We start from the raw sequence: 16,430 nt of genomic DNA, 5'->3' as shown, positions 1-16,430 counted from the left end.
ATGCAAGGATTCTTCAATATACGCAAATCAATCAATGTGATACACCATATTGAAAAATTGAAGGAGAAAAACCATATGATCATCTCAGTAGATGAAGAGAAAGCTTTGGAAAAACTTCAACACCCATTTATGACAAAAACCTTCCAGAAAGTAGGCACAGAGGGAACTTACCTCAACATAATAATGGCCATATATGACAAACCCTCAGCCAACATCATTCTCAATGGTGAAAAACTGAAACCATTTCCTCTAAGATCAGGAAGAAGACAAGGTTGTCCACTCTCACCACTATTATTGAACAGAGCTGTGGAAGATTTAGCCACAGCAGAGAAGAAAAAGAAATAAAAGGAATCCAAATTGGAAAAGAGGAAGTAAAGCTGTCACTCTTTGCAGATGATATGATAGTATACATAGAGAATCCTAAAGATGCTACCAGAAAACTACTAGAGGTAATCAATGAATGTGGTAAAGTAGAAGGATACAAAATTAATGTATAGAAATCTCTTTCATTCCTATACACTAATGATAACACATTTGAAAGAGAAATTGAGGAAACACTCCCATTTACCATTGCAACAAAAAGAAAAAAATACCTAGGAATAAACCTACCTAAGGAGATGAAAGACCTGTATGCAGAAAGCTATAAGACACTGATGAAAGAAATTAAAGATGATACAAACAGATGGAGAGATATACCATGTTCTTGGATTGGAGGAATCAACATTGTGAAAATGATTATACTACCCAAAGCAATCTACAGATTCAATGCAATCCCTCTCAAACTACCAATGGCATTTTTCATAGACCTAGAACAAAAAATTTCAAAATTTGTATAGAAACACAAAAGACCTGAATAGCCAAAGCAATCTTGAGAAAGAAAAACGGAGCTGGAGTAATCAGGCTCCTGGGCTTCAGACTATCCTATAAAGCTATAGTAATCAAGATAGTATGGTACTGGCACAAAAACAGAAATATAGATCAGTGGAACAGGATAGAAAGCCCAGAGATAAATCCACGCACATATGGTCACCTTATCTTTGATAAAGGAGGCAAGAATATACAGTGGAGAAAGGACAGCCTATTCAATAAGTGGTGCTGGGAAAACTGGACAGCTATATTTAAAAGAATGAAATTAGAGCACTCCCTAACACCATACACAAAAATAAACTCAAAATGGATTAAAGACCTAAATGTAAGGCCAGACACTATAAAACTCTTAGAGGAAAACATAGGAAGAACACTCTATGACATAAATCACAGCAAGATCCTTTTTGACCCACCTCCTAGAGAAATGGAAATAAAAACAAAAATAAATAAAGAGCAGAAAGAGAAAAACAAATATCGTATATTAATGCATATATGTCGAATCCAGAAAAATGGTACAGTTACTGGTTTGAAAGGCAGAAATAGAGACACAGATGTAGAGAACACACATATGGACACCAAGGGGGGAAAGTGGGTGTGGAAGGGCGATGGTGGTGGGATGAATTGGGAGATTGGGATTGACATATATACACTAATATGTATAAAATAGATAACTAATACGAACCTGCTCTATAAAAATTAAATAAAATGCAACAAAAATTCAAGGAAAATATAGCAAGGAAAAGAAAACATACACAAGATGAAAAGACAATCCTCCGAATGGGAGAAAATATTTGCAAATGAAGCAACTGAGAAAGGATTAATCTCCAAAATTTATAAGCAGCTCATGCAGCTCAATATCAAAAAAACAAACAACCCAATCCAAAAATGGGCAGAAGACCTAAATAGACATTGTTCCAAAGAAGATATACAGACTGCCAACAAACACATGAAAGGATGCTCAACATCACTAATCATTAGAGAAATGCAGATCAAAACTACAGTGAGGTATTACCTCACACCAGTCAGAACGGCCATCATCAAAAAATCTACAAACAATAAATGCTGGAGAGGGTGCAGAGAAAAGGGAACCCTCTTGCACTGTTGGTGGGAATGTAAACTGGTACAGCCACTATGGAGAACAGTATGGAGGTTCCTTAAAAAACTAAAAATAGGGCTTCCCTGGTGGCGCAGTGGTTGAGAGTCCGCCTGCCGATGCAGGGACACGGGTTTGTGCCCCGGTCCGGGAAGATCCCACATGCCGCGGAGCGGCTGGGCCCGTGAGCCATGGCCGCTGAGCCTGCGCGTCCGGAGCCTGTGCTCCGCAACGGGAGAGGCCACAACAGCGAGAGGCCCGCGTACTGCAAAAAAAAAAAAAACAAACCTAAAAATAGAACTACCATACGACCCAGCAATCCCACTACTGGGCATATACCTAGAGAAAATCATAATTCAAAAAGAGACACATACCACAATGTTCACTGCAGCACTATTTACAATAGCTAGGACATGGAACCATCCTAAATGTCCATGGACAGATGAACGGATAAAGAAGATGTGGCTCATATATACAATGGAATATTACTCAGTGGTAAAAGAAACGAAATTGAGTTATTTGTAGTGAGGTGGATGGACCTAGAGTCTGTCATACAGAGTGAAGTAAGTCAGAAAGAGAAAAACAAATACCATATGCTAACACATATATATGGAGTCTAAAAAAAAAAGTTTATGAAGAACCAGGACAGGAATAAAGATGCAGATCTACATCTGAATCCTCAAGAATGGACTTGGGGACATGGGGAGGGGGAAGGGGAAGCTGGGACGAAGTGAGAGAGTGGCATGGACATATATACACTACCAAATGTAAAATAGATAGCTAGTGGGAAGCAGCCGCATAGCACAGGGAGATCAGCTCCGTGCTTTGTGACCACCTAGAGAGGTGGTATAGGGAGGGTGGGAGGGAGACGCAAGAGGGAGGAGATATGGGGATATATGTATACGTATAGCTGATTCACTTTGTTATAAAGCAGAAACTAACACACCATTGTAAAGCATTATACTCCAGTAAAGATGTTAAAAAAATAAAGAAGTAAAATTAATTTTTTAAAAATCCTTAAAAGGAAAGACATAGTATGTTACTTCTCTTTTATCCCGTTTTGTATCATGCAAGATCAGTCCACGGCAGTGTGCAAGGGAAATAGTTATTTTTAAAGCAAAATGTCATCTGTTTTGCAACCTAATTATATAGACAGGAGAGGCTCAGATATTTCATTCGCTCCACAGATTAAAGGGCAAAGACAGGGACCAATTTGGACTTTCAGTAGTCCATTTGATGTAATGGAATAAAATGCATAATGTGCATGTAGTAAAACAGAACACAGAGAACAAAAGGCACAGTTTAGACTGTGCTGAAGAATAATATTTTAAAATACCTATAATTATACCTGCATGAGTCACAATGAGAGTCACATTTTTAACAATGGAAAATCAACTTTGCTCTATATCCACTGGAGTTTCCGTAGTCACAGAATTCTGAACTTCACACATGGTGCTAAATCTGAAATGGTACAAAGTGAGTGAGCACAGGCCACCTGCTGTGACCATGAATTTCCATGACTGCAGGTGGCTGGAGAGAAAGAAGTTCTAGAATCAATGAACAAAATAGGTGATAATTAATGGCAGGTAAGAAGAAGGTTCCTCATGGACTTTTCAGATTTCTGAGGTCACGGCTTCAAGGTTTAGAACATAACCCAGTCTGCCTTGAGACTATTTATATTTGAATATGTATATTTCAAGTCTAGACTTTGACCAAATGAAATTACCCACATGCTTTACTCTCCCACAGGAAACAATATACTAATTCACTCCTGAGCGACTCTCCCAGCTCATGTTCATGGTGCCAGGAAATGCTAAATTCTCCTAAAATCACTTAATTCCTACAATGATCCTGTAGTGCAAGAATTGGCACTATTTTACACAGATGAGGAAACTGAGGTTCACAGATGCTAAATAAATCACTTAAGATCTCATAGAAAACAGATGCTGAATCTAAGACAAAAATCCAGAGCTAACTATAAAGCATGTAGAAACTCTTTTAACTCACTTTCCTATAACTTAGTGGTTCCCAAACTTTGCTGCATATCAGAATCACCGTGGAATCTTTAGAAAATACGGATGCCTGGCTCCCACTCCCAGGCTTTCTAATGTAATTGGTCTGGAGTATGACACAGGCACTGGGGTTAGCTGAAAATCTCCCCAGGCGATTCTCTTGTGCAGCAAAGTTTGGGAACCATGGTCTTGCCACTTGGCCAGGTTAACCAAGGCCCTCCGTCAGCTGTGTCAGGCATGCTGCCTGATGCCCACAGCACGTTGTATGCTTGTGAGGTGTGCTGGCTGTTCCCAGTTTGTCTATGCACTTTTGCACCAAAAACATGAGCTGTACACTTATCAACAGGTCAGCTGGGTTTCCTCCTAAACCTAATTATGCCACTTGTACTTGATATTATAAATAAAAATATAATCAAATATTATGTAAACCAATAAAATATGATTATGTAAAGAGAGCTAATATTTCTAAAAAAAACCTGAAATCAATGCTTTGGAAAGATGTGATTAAAATGAGTTAATTTTTGAAAAAAGATGCTGAATCAGGTGTGAATGAGAAATTACAGAGTAGAAAAAATTTTAAGAATCTAGGGAAAGTCTATACCCAGTTAGCTGCACAAGTGTCTCTTAAGTTCTTCAATTGCTCAGAAGAAATTGAAAGCAAAAACCAGACTATTATTAATGAGTGTGGTTGATAAAAGTCAGAATCTAAAGCTGAAAACTCATCTCAAAGAGAAAGCCATGGCCCTGTATCAGAAGACCGATGAATAAACACACAATTGTATGTTTTAAGCTGAAAGTGTTTTAAGACATGAATGTATCCTTTTATATGATTTCCCTTTTTAACCTAACTTTCTCGTGAACTGATAACTCCTTCTGACCCTGTTGTATAACAGGGCTGTGAACTCACACCACCTGCTTACCCAAAAAGTAATTGAATGGTCGCTCTCTTTCTGAAACAGCTGCAACTACGTAATGGAGAAATTCACTCACTGTTTAACATACAGCACACATTTCATGTGGTGTGACATGTAAGGTCTGATGTGCAGGCACACCTCTAGGCTGTGGAGGACAGGGGGCCAGATGACAGGGAACCCTGTCCTCAGGGAGCCTGTAGTCTGATGAGCCTTAGAAAGCCCAGAATGACTGAGATATAAGGTGAGTAAGGCAGTGGCTTAACATCCCCCAAACTGCTATGGGACTTAAAGGAGAAAGATATTCCACAGAGGGGAGAATCTGAAAGACTTATGGGGAGGCAGCTCAAGGGGGTAGTAGGGTACAGACAAGGTTTTTACTGTTGACGTTATTGTTCCTTCCTTTCCCTTCCTTCCAAGATGAGACAGCTCTGACTTCAGTGGTAGGAGAGACTGAAAATAAAAGCACAAAAAGACGACTGATGGGGTCTCAATTGGAAGTAAGGTACAGACAAGGTTTTTCATTGTTGACGTTATTGTTTCTTCCTTTCCCTTCCTTCCAAGATGAGACAGCCCTGACTTCAGTGGTAGGAGAGACTGAAAATAAAAGCACAAAAAGACGATTGATGGAGTCCCAATTGGTGGGGTCCCAGAAAAGGCAGAAGGGGAAAGGATAAGGAAGGCAAGGAGATGGGAGGAAGCAGACCTATGGGAAAGGAGTGGGGGAAAATGAGGTACAGGGACAAGGAGGTTTGATGCTAAGAGGACAGAAGCTGAGGTCATAGACAGACTGACTTTCTTCTCCTTAAACAGGAAGCTGGTTATCTGCTGAAAGAGGTAGAGCAGGGGTCTCAGGCTTCAAGAGGAGGTTGGGAACTGCTGCTCTGATGCAGGTGGTGGGAAGGCCATGAGAGACCACTGTGGGAATTCCACACTGCACGGTTTGGAAAATTGTCTCCTGGCCAAATATTTTAAAAATTGTATTACAAAAATCTAAAAACATCAAACTGTCATTTCACTGTTGACCAAGGGCAACACGAGAGCCCTAAAGTAGCCCCGCCATGTGTGGCCATCCTCGCTGCACAGGGCTTTGCAATGGGGGACAGCAGAGGCCCGGTTCTGCATCATTCAGAAGCAATGCTCCTTCCTAGATCCCTTTTCCTACATCTACCACCCAAATAATGGATCTCTAGAGTCCTATGGACAGCACAGCCCTGGATAGGGCATCAGCTGATTCAAGCCATTCCAAGATATAGGAAAGAGGGGTTTGGTGGTCAAAAGAAAACCAAGATAAGACTTGTAAACAGATGAGTGCAGGCAGAAATGAATGTCCACGTCCTCACACGGTGGTTCAGGTGCACACACACAGATGGATGCCCGGGTGCTGGTACACAGGTGCACACACAGCCAGCCCAGTCCGCACTTGGCCTCTACACTTCCCCTGGAGGCAATAACGTAAATGAACAAATCAGAGACCTAGTGTCATTCTTAGTCCTGGGCAATAGCTGCTTGTAAGCTTAGATTACTCATCAAAGTGAGGCTTTTAAAAGTCATCTTAATCAACAGGACTTAGAAAATTCTGTATTGTGAACGTATTCCACTGAAGTATCACTCGTAGCATCTGGCTTTGGACTCCTAATTCACTCATCTTTATGAGGAGCACCTCCTGCCTGTCATGGTTTTAGGGTCCCTTCCCCATTGCTGCAGTTCCCAAGGGGAATCTCAAGCCTTTACAGACATAGCTTTGCAAAGCAGGGGAAGGCTCCACGACAGGTGAAGAATCAGCCCCACTAACGCTCCAAAGATGTTTAAAGCAGGGAATATTTTAAGCTTAACCTAGCGCTATCTGCAAAGCAGTGATACGTCCACACAGAATTTTCTTTTCTACCTTGCCTGGACATGTTGTAAACATTTTTGTCTGTCCACTTATATGTGCATATGTGTATGTACGTGTGTGTTTATAAAATGCATATATGTGTATAAGCTCCAGGTGCCCACATACACATGGTGTGTTTAGTTCTTGCGGCAGAGATCTCTGAATCCAGCATCTTCACTGGCCTCTGATGGCCAGTTACCAGCAGCTCGCTCTGCTCTGTTTCCCTGCAGGGGGACTAATTAATAAACTTTTCCTTAATGGAGTTCTGGCTGCCAGGTCCGCAGGGATTATTGCTTATATATAAGTAAACAAAATTTCCGTTTTAAACAACACTCCAAATCTCATTATATTTTAAACAGATATAAAGGCACTGAGTCAAGCAAGCCGTGGGCTAGGAGGCTGTGTGCATTCTGGCCTGGATTCCCTTCCTCACTGGAAGCCAGGTACTGTAGCAGGCAGGTGATGCCCCCAGGTCCTTCGGGGCTAACACCCACACCAGCCTGGATGCCTGCCTTTTCTTTGTTCTCATCTACAGATACGTTAGAAAGTACCTCACTAGGTTTTGGAGGCCATTAATAGCATCTGCCTTGTCTTTTAACCTGAACTTCTTATTTAAAAGCCATTCACTTTCACAATTTATAAATAGGAAGAAAATGAATTTGATGTTAAATATTTAATAAGTGCCCAAGATTTGTTAGATGAGGACTTGGGTGGATTGTTGCGTTTAGGGAATGTCCCAGTCTACACTTTTGTGGAAGCTATACGTTAAGTTCTTATAGTTGAAATAATTTGTTTCTTTGTTTTCAAGATTCCTCTCTACTTTCAGATTCCAAATTGAAAGCAGAACCATGAAAGAAAGTGAAAACCTGAGAGCAAGTTGTTTTCACTTGGTTAGAAACCTAGAGGGAGGGATTATCCTTCCCTCCTGAGCTTTTCTGCTCAGAGCCGTTTGGAAGCCATTTGGCTCCAGGATCAGATCTGCAAGTCACCCTTCGCTGAGAGTACAAGAATTCACTGCAGGCTTTGATTATGATTATGATTGGTAGCTTAAAAGAATAAAATAAACATTTTTCAGATTCCCACATTCATGCTGCTAAGACATAACTCAGAAAAATCAGTGAGGGCAGGATTTAAAGCCAGCTCCCAGATCGTTAGGAGAACTGTGGATCAAATTCTGTACAGGGCTTCCCTGGTGGCGCAGTGGTTGAGAGTCTGCCTGCCGATGCAGGGGACACGGGTTCGTGCCCCGGTCTGGGAAGATCCCACATGCCGCGGAGCGGCTGGGCCCGTGAGCCATGACCGCTGAGCCTGCGTGTCCGGAGCCCGTGCTCCGCAACGGGAGAGGCCACAGCAGTGAGAGGCCCGCGTACCGCAAAAAAAAAAAAAAAATTCTGTTACAGATTTTAAAGGTCTGGATCATTTCATCCCTATCCTAATCCCTTGCTTCCTTCTTTAAGCAATTTATTCTAAACGGGAGTGCTGTACATGACGCGAGCCCTTCATTGAGAATCAACCTCCCCTGAAAGACTCGCATTCAATATATTTTGCTCATCCCCAGTCAGACCTCGATCACCATCACTGGTTGTCAAGAGCGATCTGATCTGCGGATGGTACGTCTCCCTGGGTGCGAGTGATGGCCAGTACCTCTTGATTCCTGGGCAGCAGTCAGTGCAGGTAGCCAAGGAGGCGGGTCTGAGACTGCATTAGGGGAACTCTGGCCCCAGCGAGGATATCTGTTGAGATTTTAGTCCTGGGAGTAGGGGTAGGGGCGCATCTCTGGGCCCAGTCAAAACTAAAGGAGCAGGCGGCAAGCAATGTAAGTGAATGACTGGTCCATGTAGCAACATGGACGCATCTCAAATGCGTTATATTCAATGAAAGAAGCCAGACACTGAAGGGCCACATATAGACCACATGATTCCATTTACAGGTTGTTCTGGATGAAGGCAAGGTTATAAGGACAAAACTCTGATCAGTGGTTGCCAGGGGCTAGGAAGGGGACTGACTAGTAAGGCAGGAAGGACTTTTCTGTAGCCATGGCTTTGTTCTATATCTTGATAGTGGTGGTGGGTACACAACTGAACAGATTTGCCAAAATTCATTTAACAACACATAAAAAGGGTAAGTTTGACTGAATTTAAATTATACCTCATAAACCTGAACTAAATAACAACAACTAAGGAGGAGGAACAATAACAGAAGACTGGGCCAACAAAGGCATCGAGATGGGGGGAGGAGGGAGCTTCCACTTCCCCCATGCGGAGAGGGGGAACAGAAGCCCCCAAGAGCTATCTCCAGGAAAACCGGTTTCCAAGTCTTTGGGCAACAAGGACCCCAAATTGGGGAGCCCATCCAAAGGTCCCAGTCGCATGTCTTAATTCCAGGCTCCATCTGGAATTAGGTTAGTTGATTGCCTCCCATTAGGCAATTAGCTGCACAACTTCTAGGCACCAGGCTTAGTCTCCTAACTCAGGGTTTTTGTTTGTTTTTCGGGCATTCAGTGCCCTTGAGGCAATCATTTGGAGAGCACTGGGGGCCAGTTGCCTATGTTTTGAAAGCCCTGTAGAAGTGGACAGAAAGAGACTCTGGAAGCTGCTGCCCAGCCAGCCCAGCCCTGTGGCCCACACTTGCCTTAGAAAAGCCCAGTGAGGTCCACCGACTACTTTGCCCACTGCCCAGGATCCCACCTGAGACACTCAGCTAAGTGCTGGTACTCAGCTCCTGAGCATAGAGTATATACTACTTGGCAGACAAAGGATGGAGCATTACACCGAGGTCGGTGCCAGCTTTGAAAATAGCCAAGAGTGGACCGTATAAGCATTGATTCGGGTTCCCGGAGGCGCAGCTGCTCACAGAGCATGCCCTGGGCATAGGTGTTTACAGAGAAATGTCACAGTTGGGCATTACCTGAGGCAGGGAGGCAGCCAGAATCTGGTTTGTCATTCAGAAGTCTGATTTATAGACTATTTAAAAGACATGGTTTTGTTTCTTTCTGGTCCATATAGTGGCTTCAAGCTACTGATTAGTAACATTGCCAGGGTGCTTTGGTAGATACATGTTGGTCTTTCATGATGAGCACCTTTAAGGTTTTTGAACAAAAACATACTATGAAGCAGCCATTTTTCTATTTAAAATTTGTTCTCTCACGTTCCCATGGCAATCACATCTGTAGATCATCTTTACCGAGTGAGCCCTTTCCCCTGGGTTGTTCGAAAGCAAACATCAGTCCAGACTACACAATGGTCTTGAATGACAGACACATCGGTGCACCCCACACTGGTCAGGTCGTACTACATTTTAAAAGGTCACAGCTGGGCTTCCCTAGTGGCGCGGTGGTTGGGAGTCCGCCTGCCGATGCAGGGGACACGGGTTCGTGCCCCGATCTGGGAAGATCCCACATGCCGCGGAGCGGCTGGGCCCGTGAGCCGTGGCCGCTGAGCCTGCGCGTCCGGAGCCTGTGCTCCGCAGCGGGAGAGGCCACAACAGCAAGAGGCCCGTGTACCGCAAAATACAAAACAAAACAAAAAAACCCCAAAACAACAAACAAACAAACAAGAAAAAGGTCACAGCTGTCCTCGAGGAGAGGCTTCTCTCCAGGGAGGGCCAAGGAGGCTCGAGGGCAGAGGCCGACTTACTTCCCCCCTTGCCGCTCTTCTCCATGCGGTACTGGTAGATGTGCAGCGTGAAGAGCATGTGGGAGTTGCGGAGGTCGTCCTCGTTGCAGTCCTGCTGGCTGCCCCGCCGGGAGGTTATGGCAGCATCCAGGAAGAAGGCGGCCTTCTCCGCAGTGGGCGCCCGCAGCTCACTCTGGTTCTGCAGCTGGAAGACACAAGGGAAGGACTGAAGCTGCAGGCGGGCGGTTTGCCTGCCACTCGGGCCTGGCCGTCCGTTCCGCATTCTTGAAGGCTGGACGTCCTTCTGGAACCAGGGCCTCTATCCATGTGCAATTCTCAGCTTAATTTATTCATATCTGAAAAGGAACACTGAGCAGGCTTATTGGATGAAACATATTTTCACCCATTTTACAACTGAAGTAGAATCTATAAGTATCAGGTGTGAAAAGCAAATGGTTGTATCTGGGTGATCCACGGGGGCAGGTGTCCCACCCTGACCTCTGCAGAGGCCAGCAAACCAACATCCTGGGCAATCCATGTACCTAAGAAAACATGAGGGATGTGACCACATCTTGATTTCAAAGATTAGAGCGTTTAGAAGCAGGTGGGTTGCAAAGTGTGATTTTAGTCCAGATAGTACTGGTATCACAAAGAAGTGAAAAAACTCAGTTAGCTTTAACTCAATTCTCAATCTTCCCAGCTATTTAATTAGAGCCAATTTTAGGCCACATTTACTAGCATAGTTATAAATAAGAAGTAAGTGTAAAAGACATATGAAAACACCCAAGATACTTGAACGTCTCATCTATATCATTTAAGGGCTATCTATTTTATCTTTAGTTGCTAAATTCATGTTCATGGCGTACTCATTAATTCATTAAAGAAGCACTGTGGGCAACGTGTCCAAATCCTATGAGATGCCTTGGTAATTATAGTAAACCTTACTCAGGGCCATATTATCAGCATTTGACCAGCACTCCTCTACTGGGGGTGGGAGGGAAGAAAAGTAAACTAATATTTCTGATCTATTCAAAGGAATGATTTGCAGTATGTGCCTTAGGGTCCAATGTTGCCAGTCTTCTATTCTGACTCTAACTGTGTCTATAATTCTGAATCATGAGAGTCGATATCTGGAACCTGAGACCATCAAAATCCTCAACCTTCAGAGAGGTTCTGTGGTGCTCGTTGTTTTATACTTACTATCGCAGAAAAGATAACCCAAAGAATGTTTAAGATTCTTCAACAAGAAGGTAAAGAGGACGTTGGTCTCTTCCTCTTTTTCTTAATCTTCAGTTAACCAGAGCTTTCACCTCTGTGGAACTTCATTAATGGAGTTATAAAAGTGAATGGAGGTTATAGCATATTTGAATGTCTAAGTAATGCTTGGAGTGGGAGCAGTGGGTAGGGTGACACTGATTCCATCACAGGTGCTGAGAAATGCGCATTTGAGGGCTCTATCCCAGGCCTATTGAATCAGAAATTCTAGAGGTGGAGCCCAGCAGTCTGTGTTTTAACAGGTCTTCCAGGTGACTCTGATGAAGACTGAAGTCTGAGAGCCACTGGATGAATGTCTGTATGACCACTTAGTTTGCATTCTAATTAGGTTTCATATCCAAATGGTATCTGATGCATCTGTTAAAACTATGAAGAGCCAATTTTAGTCAGACATGGTAAGGACCTTTGGGAGTTGCTGAGAACTAACCAGGCAATCACAATCGACAGTCAGGAGAAACATCTAAGAGGGCTTCCTGGAAGAAGAGCCAACTAGCTGATACCCAACAAATATGGAGTTAGCCAGATGAAGAGCGAGAAGAGAGGAGTCAGCAGCCTTCTGTGCACAGGGAACAGGATGTTCAAAGGCCCAGAGTGAAAAGAGGGAGGATGGTTGGTGCCTTCGAGCCTTGCTACTGAAAGTGTGGTCAGTCATTGGGAAGCTCGTCAGAAATGCGTCATCAGAGGCCCAATCCCAGACCTACGGAACCAGAATCTGCATTTTAACAAGATCACCAGTGCTTCTTATGCACACTGAAGTTTGAGGGGCACTGCTTTCTTAGGGGACCTAAACGTAATTTAAGAGGAGTTGCAGGAGGGGAGTGGTAGCAGGTGATGCTGGAAGGTTGTGTAGGGCCTCTTGCGAACCACGAGGATTCATAATGGAAGTGGAAGGATCTGAGGTGCTCTAAGCAGGAGAGGAACATGGCCAGGTATGAGCAGATGGGTGTAACAGAGTGGGTATCCTCACCCGAGAAAACAGTCGCATCTGGGGTGAGGCAGGTACTTATCAAAATGAACACCTATTTAAAAAGGAGGCATCTGATAAAACTAGAAAATAGAGCCTGTAGCTGAAGACTGGAAAACCTGATTATTCTGGATATGAACCAGGGTCCTCCCAGGTCATTCCCACCTCTACTGTCAAACAGCGAGGGAGAAACACTCCCAACAGGCATGACATCCTGAAAAGGCGAACTGGAACTTCTCTTGGCTTCCATGGTTCCAGCAATTATATCACGGTTCCAATTAGAAAGTGGTTATTAGTTTTTCCTACAGCACTACTAGTCCGGCTGTAAACCAGTGCCAGAAACGCAGTTTATAGAGCCATAAACAGCCCCAGTGATGGCTGGAGCTATTTGCGCAAAGCAGTAAACATTTCCGCTTGTTGCTAAACAAAAGAAAGATGGTATTTTCTTTTTTGTTTTGAAAGGGGCGTAAAGAAAGTGAATTCAATTTCCCCCCAGTGCTACAACAACTGTGGCTCCTGTTCATTGTCAATTAGATTCAAGGTACAAATATTTAGGTTGGGCGAGCAGCTGCCCTGCAGCTGCAGGCCATAAAGTTCCAGTCCACTTTAAAGTAAACACTTGCAAGCCTCCCCCGGTTGCATGCTGAGTGAGTCACGAGGTGAACCGCCCCAGCCGCCGAGGTAGGGATGAGCCACCTTGGAGCCAGCCAAGCCCCAGAAGCAATCACCTGCGTGCCACAGATGGGGTCCTCGCACAGGTACACGCCCGGAGACTGGCCGTCCTGCAGGCTGCCCGTGGCCACCTCCGACAGCAGGTCCCGAAGGTTCTCTTCTTTGCCCCACACCTCCACGGCTGAGATCCGCACTGAGAAACGGGCTCCGGTCTTTTCTTTCCGTTCATTTATCAGCTTGAAGAGCCAAGAGATGGCACAGGGGATGATGCCAAGGTTCTGCATGGAATCGTCTTTTCCGATCATGGTGTAGGATTTTCCTGGGAGAGCGAGGAAGGAAAGAAAAGCAGCTTGAGTGTCCAGGCATCATTCTATAGTCTCAAGATAGATGCCAAGGATGCAGAAGAAAGGCATGAGGAGTGGGGAATGGGAAGGGAGGAAAGGAGAAGGTGAGAGACATTTCCAAGTACTACTGATGGAATAGCTATAATAAAGAACGTGAGAACCCCGACTAATGACAAGATTAAATCACAGCTGACCTTGAGGAGAGGATCTCAAACATTACAAGCTATCCAGTTTCCGTACTGTTTTTCTCATGGTGGGAAGGCAGAAGTCTTTCATCCCTGATATGGTTCTTTTTTTCACCACCCCACAGATTCACTCCACATACTTACACTTTATATCCTTTTTCAAGTTAAATGCTGCGTATATTTTGCATGGGCAAATTCCATAAAAATCTGGATCACTGCTTTGATCAGAGATCAGGAAGACCGAAGTGGCAGTGAGATGAAATGGGCTTTCCGACCTGGCCTAGAACTGGCTCCATCATTGCAAAGCTGCTGTTGGAAGCCCTGCCCAGGGACACTTTTTGGAACTCGCCATATTACTAACTTACCAAGCATGTAAAGTGAGACCTGGTGAGCAGATGGCCACAGGTCAGGATTAAGAAGGCACTTCAAGGGGATTCAGTCATCAGACCCTCACAGAGGTGTGTGGCGGCCGCCTTTCCCAGGTGCTTCAGCACAGGTGGATTCCTGACAGCTGGGTGGTGGGAAGCAAGGATGCTGGCAGACTGATCTCCCCAGACAGGTGCTAATGTGGTCTGGCCTTTGCTTAGTGGCTGCTCCTCTGGCATTATGTTGAACCCAAGTACTCTGCGGAAGGGGAGTCATCTCTGCTCCCCAGCAACCCCTGCTCAGGAAATGTAATTTTCCTGCTGGCTTTCTGGGCGTGACCCTGACCTGGACCGAGTGGGAACAGCCCCACTACTCCTTTTGTGCATTTCTTGGACTCTAAGGCTTTCCTAGATGACTGGGAATCCACTTAGGATGAGCATCTATATTTCAGAAGCAGAAATGGTTATTCATGATTATTCAATTCAGCACCTGCGGGAAACCACCTTTCCCTTCATCCGAGGACTCCGGGTACAATACAGAACAATGGATAAAGTGATAGGGAAATCCAGCAAGCAGCATGAAAAAGTAAAGCTCTCACTGACCCAGCTTGGCATGGCCGAAACAGAACACACAGCCATCTGCCCCGTTGACCACAGACTGGATCACCTCTGCCACGGTTCCAGCACACACTTCCGCCTGGCAGACACAAGAGGAGACACAAACTGTGAGTCGACCATTAACAATGGAAACTTGCACCTGCTCTCCTGGGACTCAGGGTCCCAGAGCCATGGCATTTCCAGATGGGTCGGCTCTAACGCAGTTCTGGAGGTGCGCAGAACCCTTCGTACTTCCCACTCACTCGCAAGCCTGAGCATTACACACATTAAAAGCAAACCACCCTTCTGCTAATTTGTGGTACATTTCAGCTGCTGTCTCTGCAGGCCAGGCACGAACAGGCTGGAACAGGAACGCAGAGTGCTTTCATGGACCTCACGCCATTCTGGCCTCCTCCCCAGGCAAGTATTTAAATATTCCATTCACCCTCTGCTAACTAGATCCTTCCTTTACACACACACACCTCCACCACCACCACACACACACACTCAGAGCTTATGAAATGGCTAGGCTTGTTAGAGGGTAAAGGGGAGATGTGTCATTTCAGGAAAGTGACCTTGGGATACATTATGGTTCTAATCTAAGCAGGAGGTTTGTGATGCATGTCTGCTTTGTCTTCCTGATAACTCTCTCCTCTTTCTCCATCTACATCCTTCTCTTTTCAAAACCAGACTTTTGGGCTTCCCTGGTGGCGCAGTGGTTGAGCGTCCGCCTGCCGATGCAGGGGACGCGGGTTCGTGCCCCGGTCCGGGAAGATCCCACGTGCCGCAGAGCGGCCGGGCCCATGAGCCATGGCCGCTGAGCCTGGGCTCTGCAACGGGAGAGGCCACAACAGTGACAGGCCCGCGTACCGCAAAAACAAACACCAAAAAACAAAACAAAAAACCCAGCCTTTTCTTTCTTTCTCTCTAGATACATTCAATGTATACACTATTAATCACCACTGGTCAGTATGTTACAATGGGTGGTCTCCAGCCTGTTATGTGTCTCATCTCCAATGTGATTATTACATCCTTAGACAGAGGCCAGTCTCTTGGTAATGTTTTGCATTTCCCCATTAACACCCAATACAGCACTCTGCAAATGATAAGAAAATAAATTTTGTGAACCAACTTGGGGGTCTGGGAAATCTCTCTGGTCAGCCTCTGAGGCATTCACAGCAGCAGGAGGACAGAATCACTCGCCGTGTGCTGCACCTTCCTTTCTCCCTCAGCACCAGAGTCAGATCTGGAAGCATTCAGAGGACGTGCAAACCCGGGGCTCAGTGGGCATCGGAGCAACGTGCCTCCCAGTGGGAATCTGAGGACGGCAGCCTCGGCACTGAACGTGGTTATTCAGCTCCAGGTTGCAACAACACAATGAAGCTAAGTGTTCGAAAATCAATCTTCTCTCCCGAACCGAAACTGAAAAACCACACTCCTAACAACTGTCAGTTGTTCTGGTGATGGCCTCAGCAGCTCTGCTGGGGGCTCCTCCTGAACGAAGTGGGTGGCAGGATGAGGCTGCGGTGGGGACCACAGGATCTGCCTCACCCCCAGGGCCTAGGCAATGAGAGTCCGGAGCTAAACCCTGAGACTGAGGTGGAATCTTGATGGAATTTGCTGAAGGTGCCTCTGCAGAGCCAGGAGAAGTTATC

General features: G+C 45.0%; 1 protein-coding gene across 2 annotated transcripts in view; it reads right to left on the bottom strand.

Moving 5' to 3' along the window:
- Window positions 1–16,430, bottom strand: part of KIF26B (kinesin family member 26B) — a 500,879-nt gene that overhangs the window by 81,275 nt on the left and 403,174 nt on the right. For both annotated transcript variants that reach the window (XM_049713434.1, XM_049713437.1), the window contains 3 exons: window positions 14,782–14,875; window positions 13,341–13,603; window positions 10,395–10,578 (listed from right to left, as the gene is read on the bottom strand). In XM_049713434.1, the coding sequence (XP_049569391.1) occupies window positions 10,395–10,578; window positions 13,341–13,603; window positions 14,782–14,875 (541 nt within the window). The remainder of the gene's footprint in view (window positions 1–10,394; window positions 10,579–13,340; window positions 13,604–14,781; window positions 14,876–16,430) is intronic.

Source organism: Orcinus orca, chromosome 1, assembly GCF_937001465.1.
Source record: "Orcinus orca chromosome 1, mOrcOrc1.1, whole genome shotgun sequence".
Taxonomy (NCBI): domain Eukaryota; kingdom Metazoa; phylum Chordata; class Mammalia; order Artiodactyla; family Delphinidae; genus Orcinus; species Orcinus orca.
The sequence above is the reverse complement of the archived record's forward strand: the minus strand, read 5'-3'. Positions and strand labels throughout refer to the sequence as shown.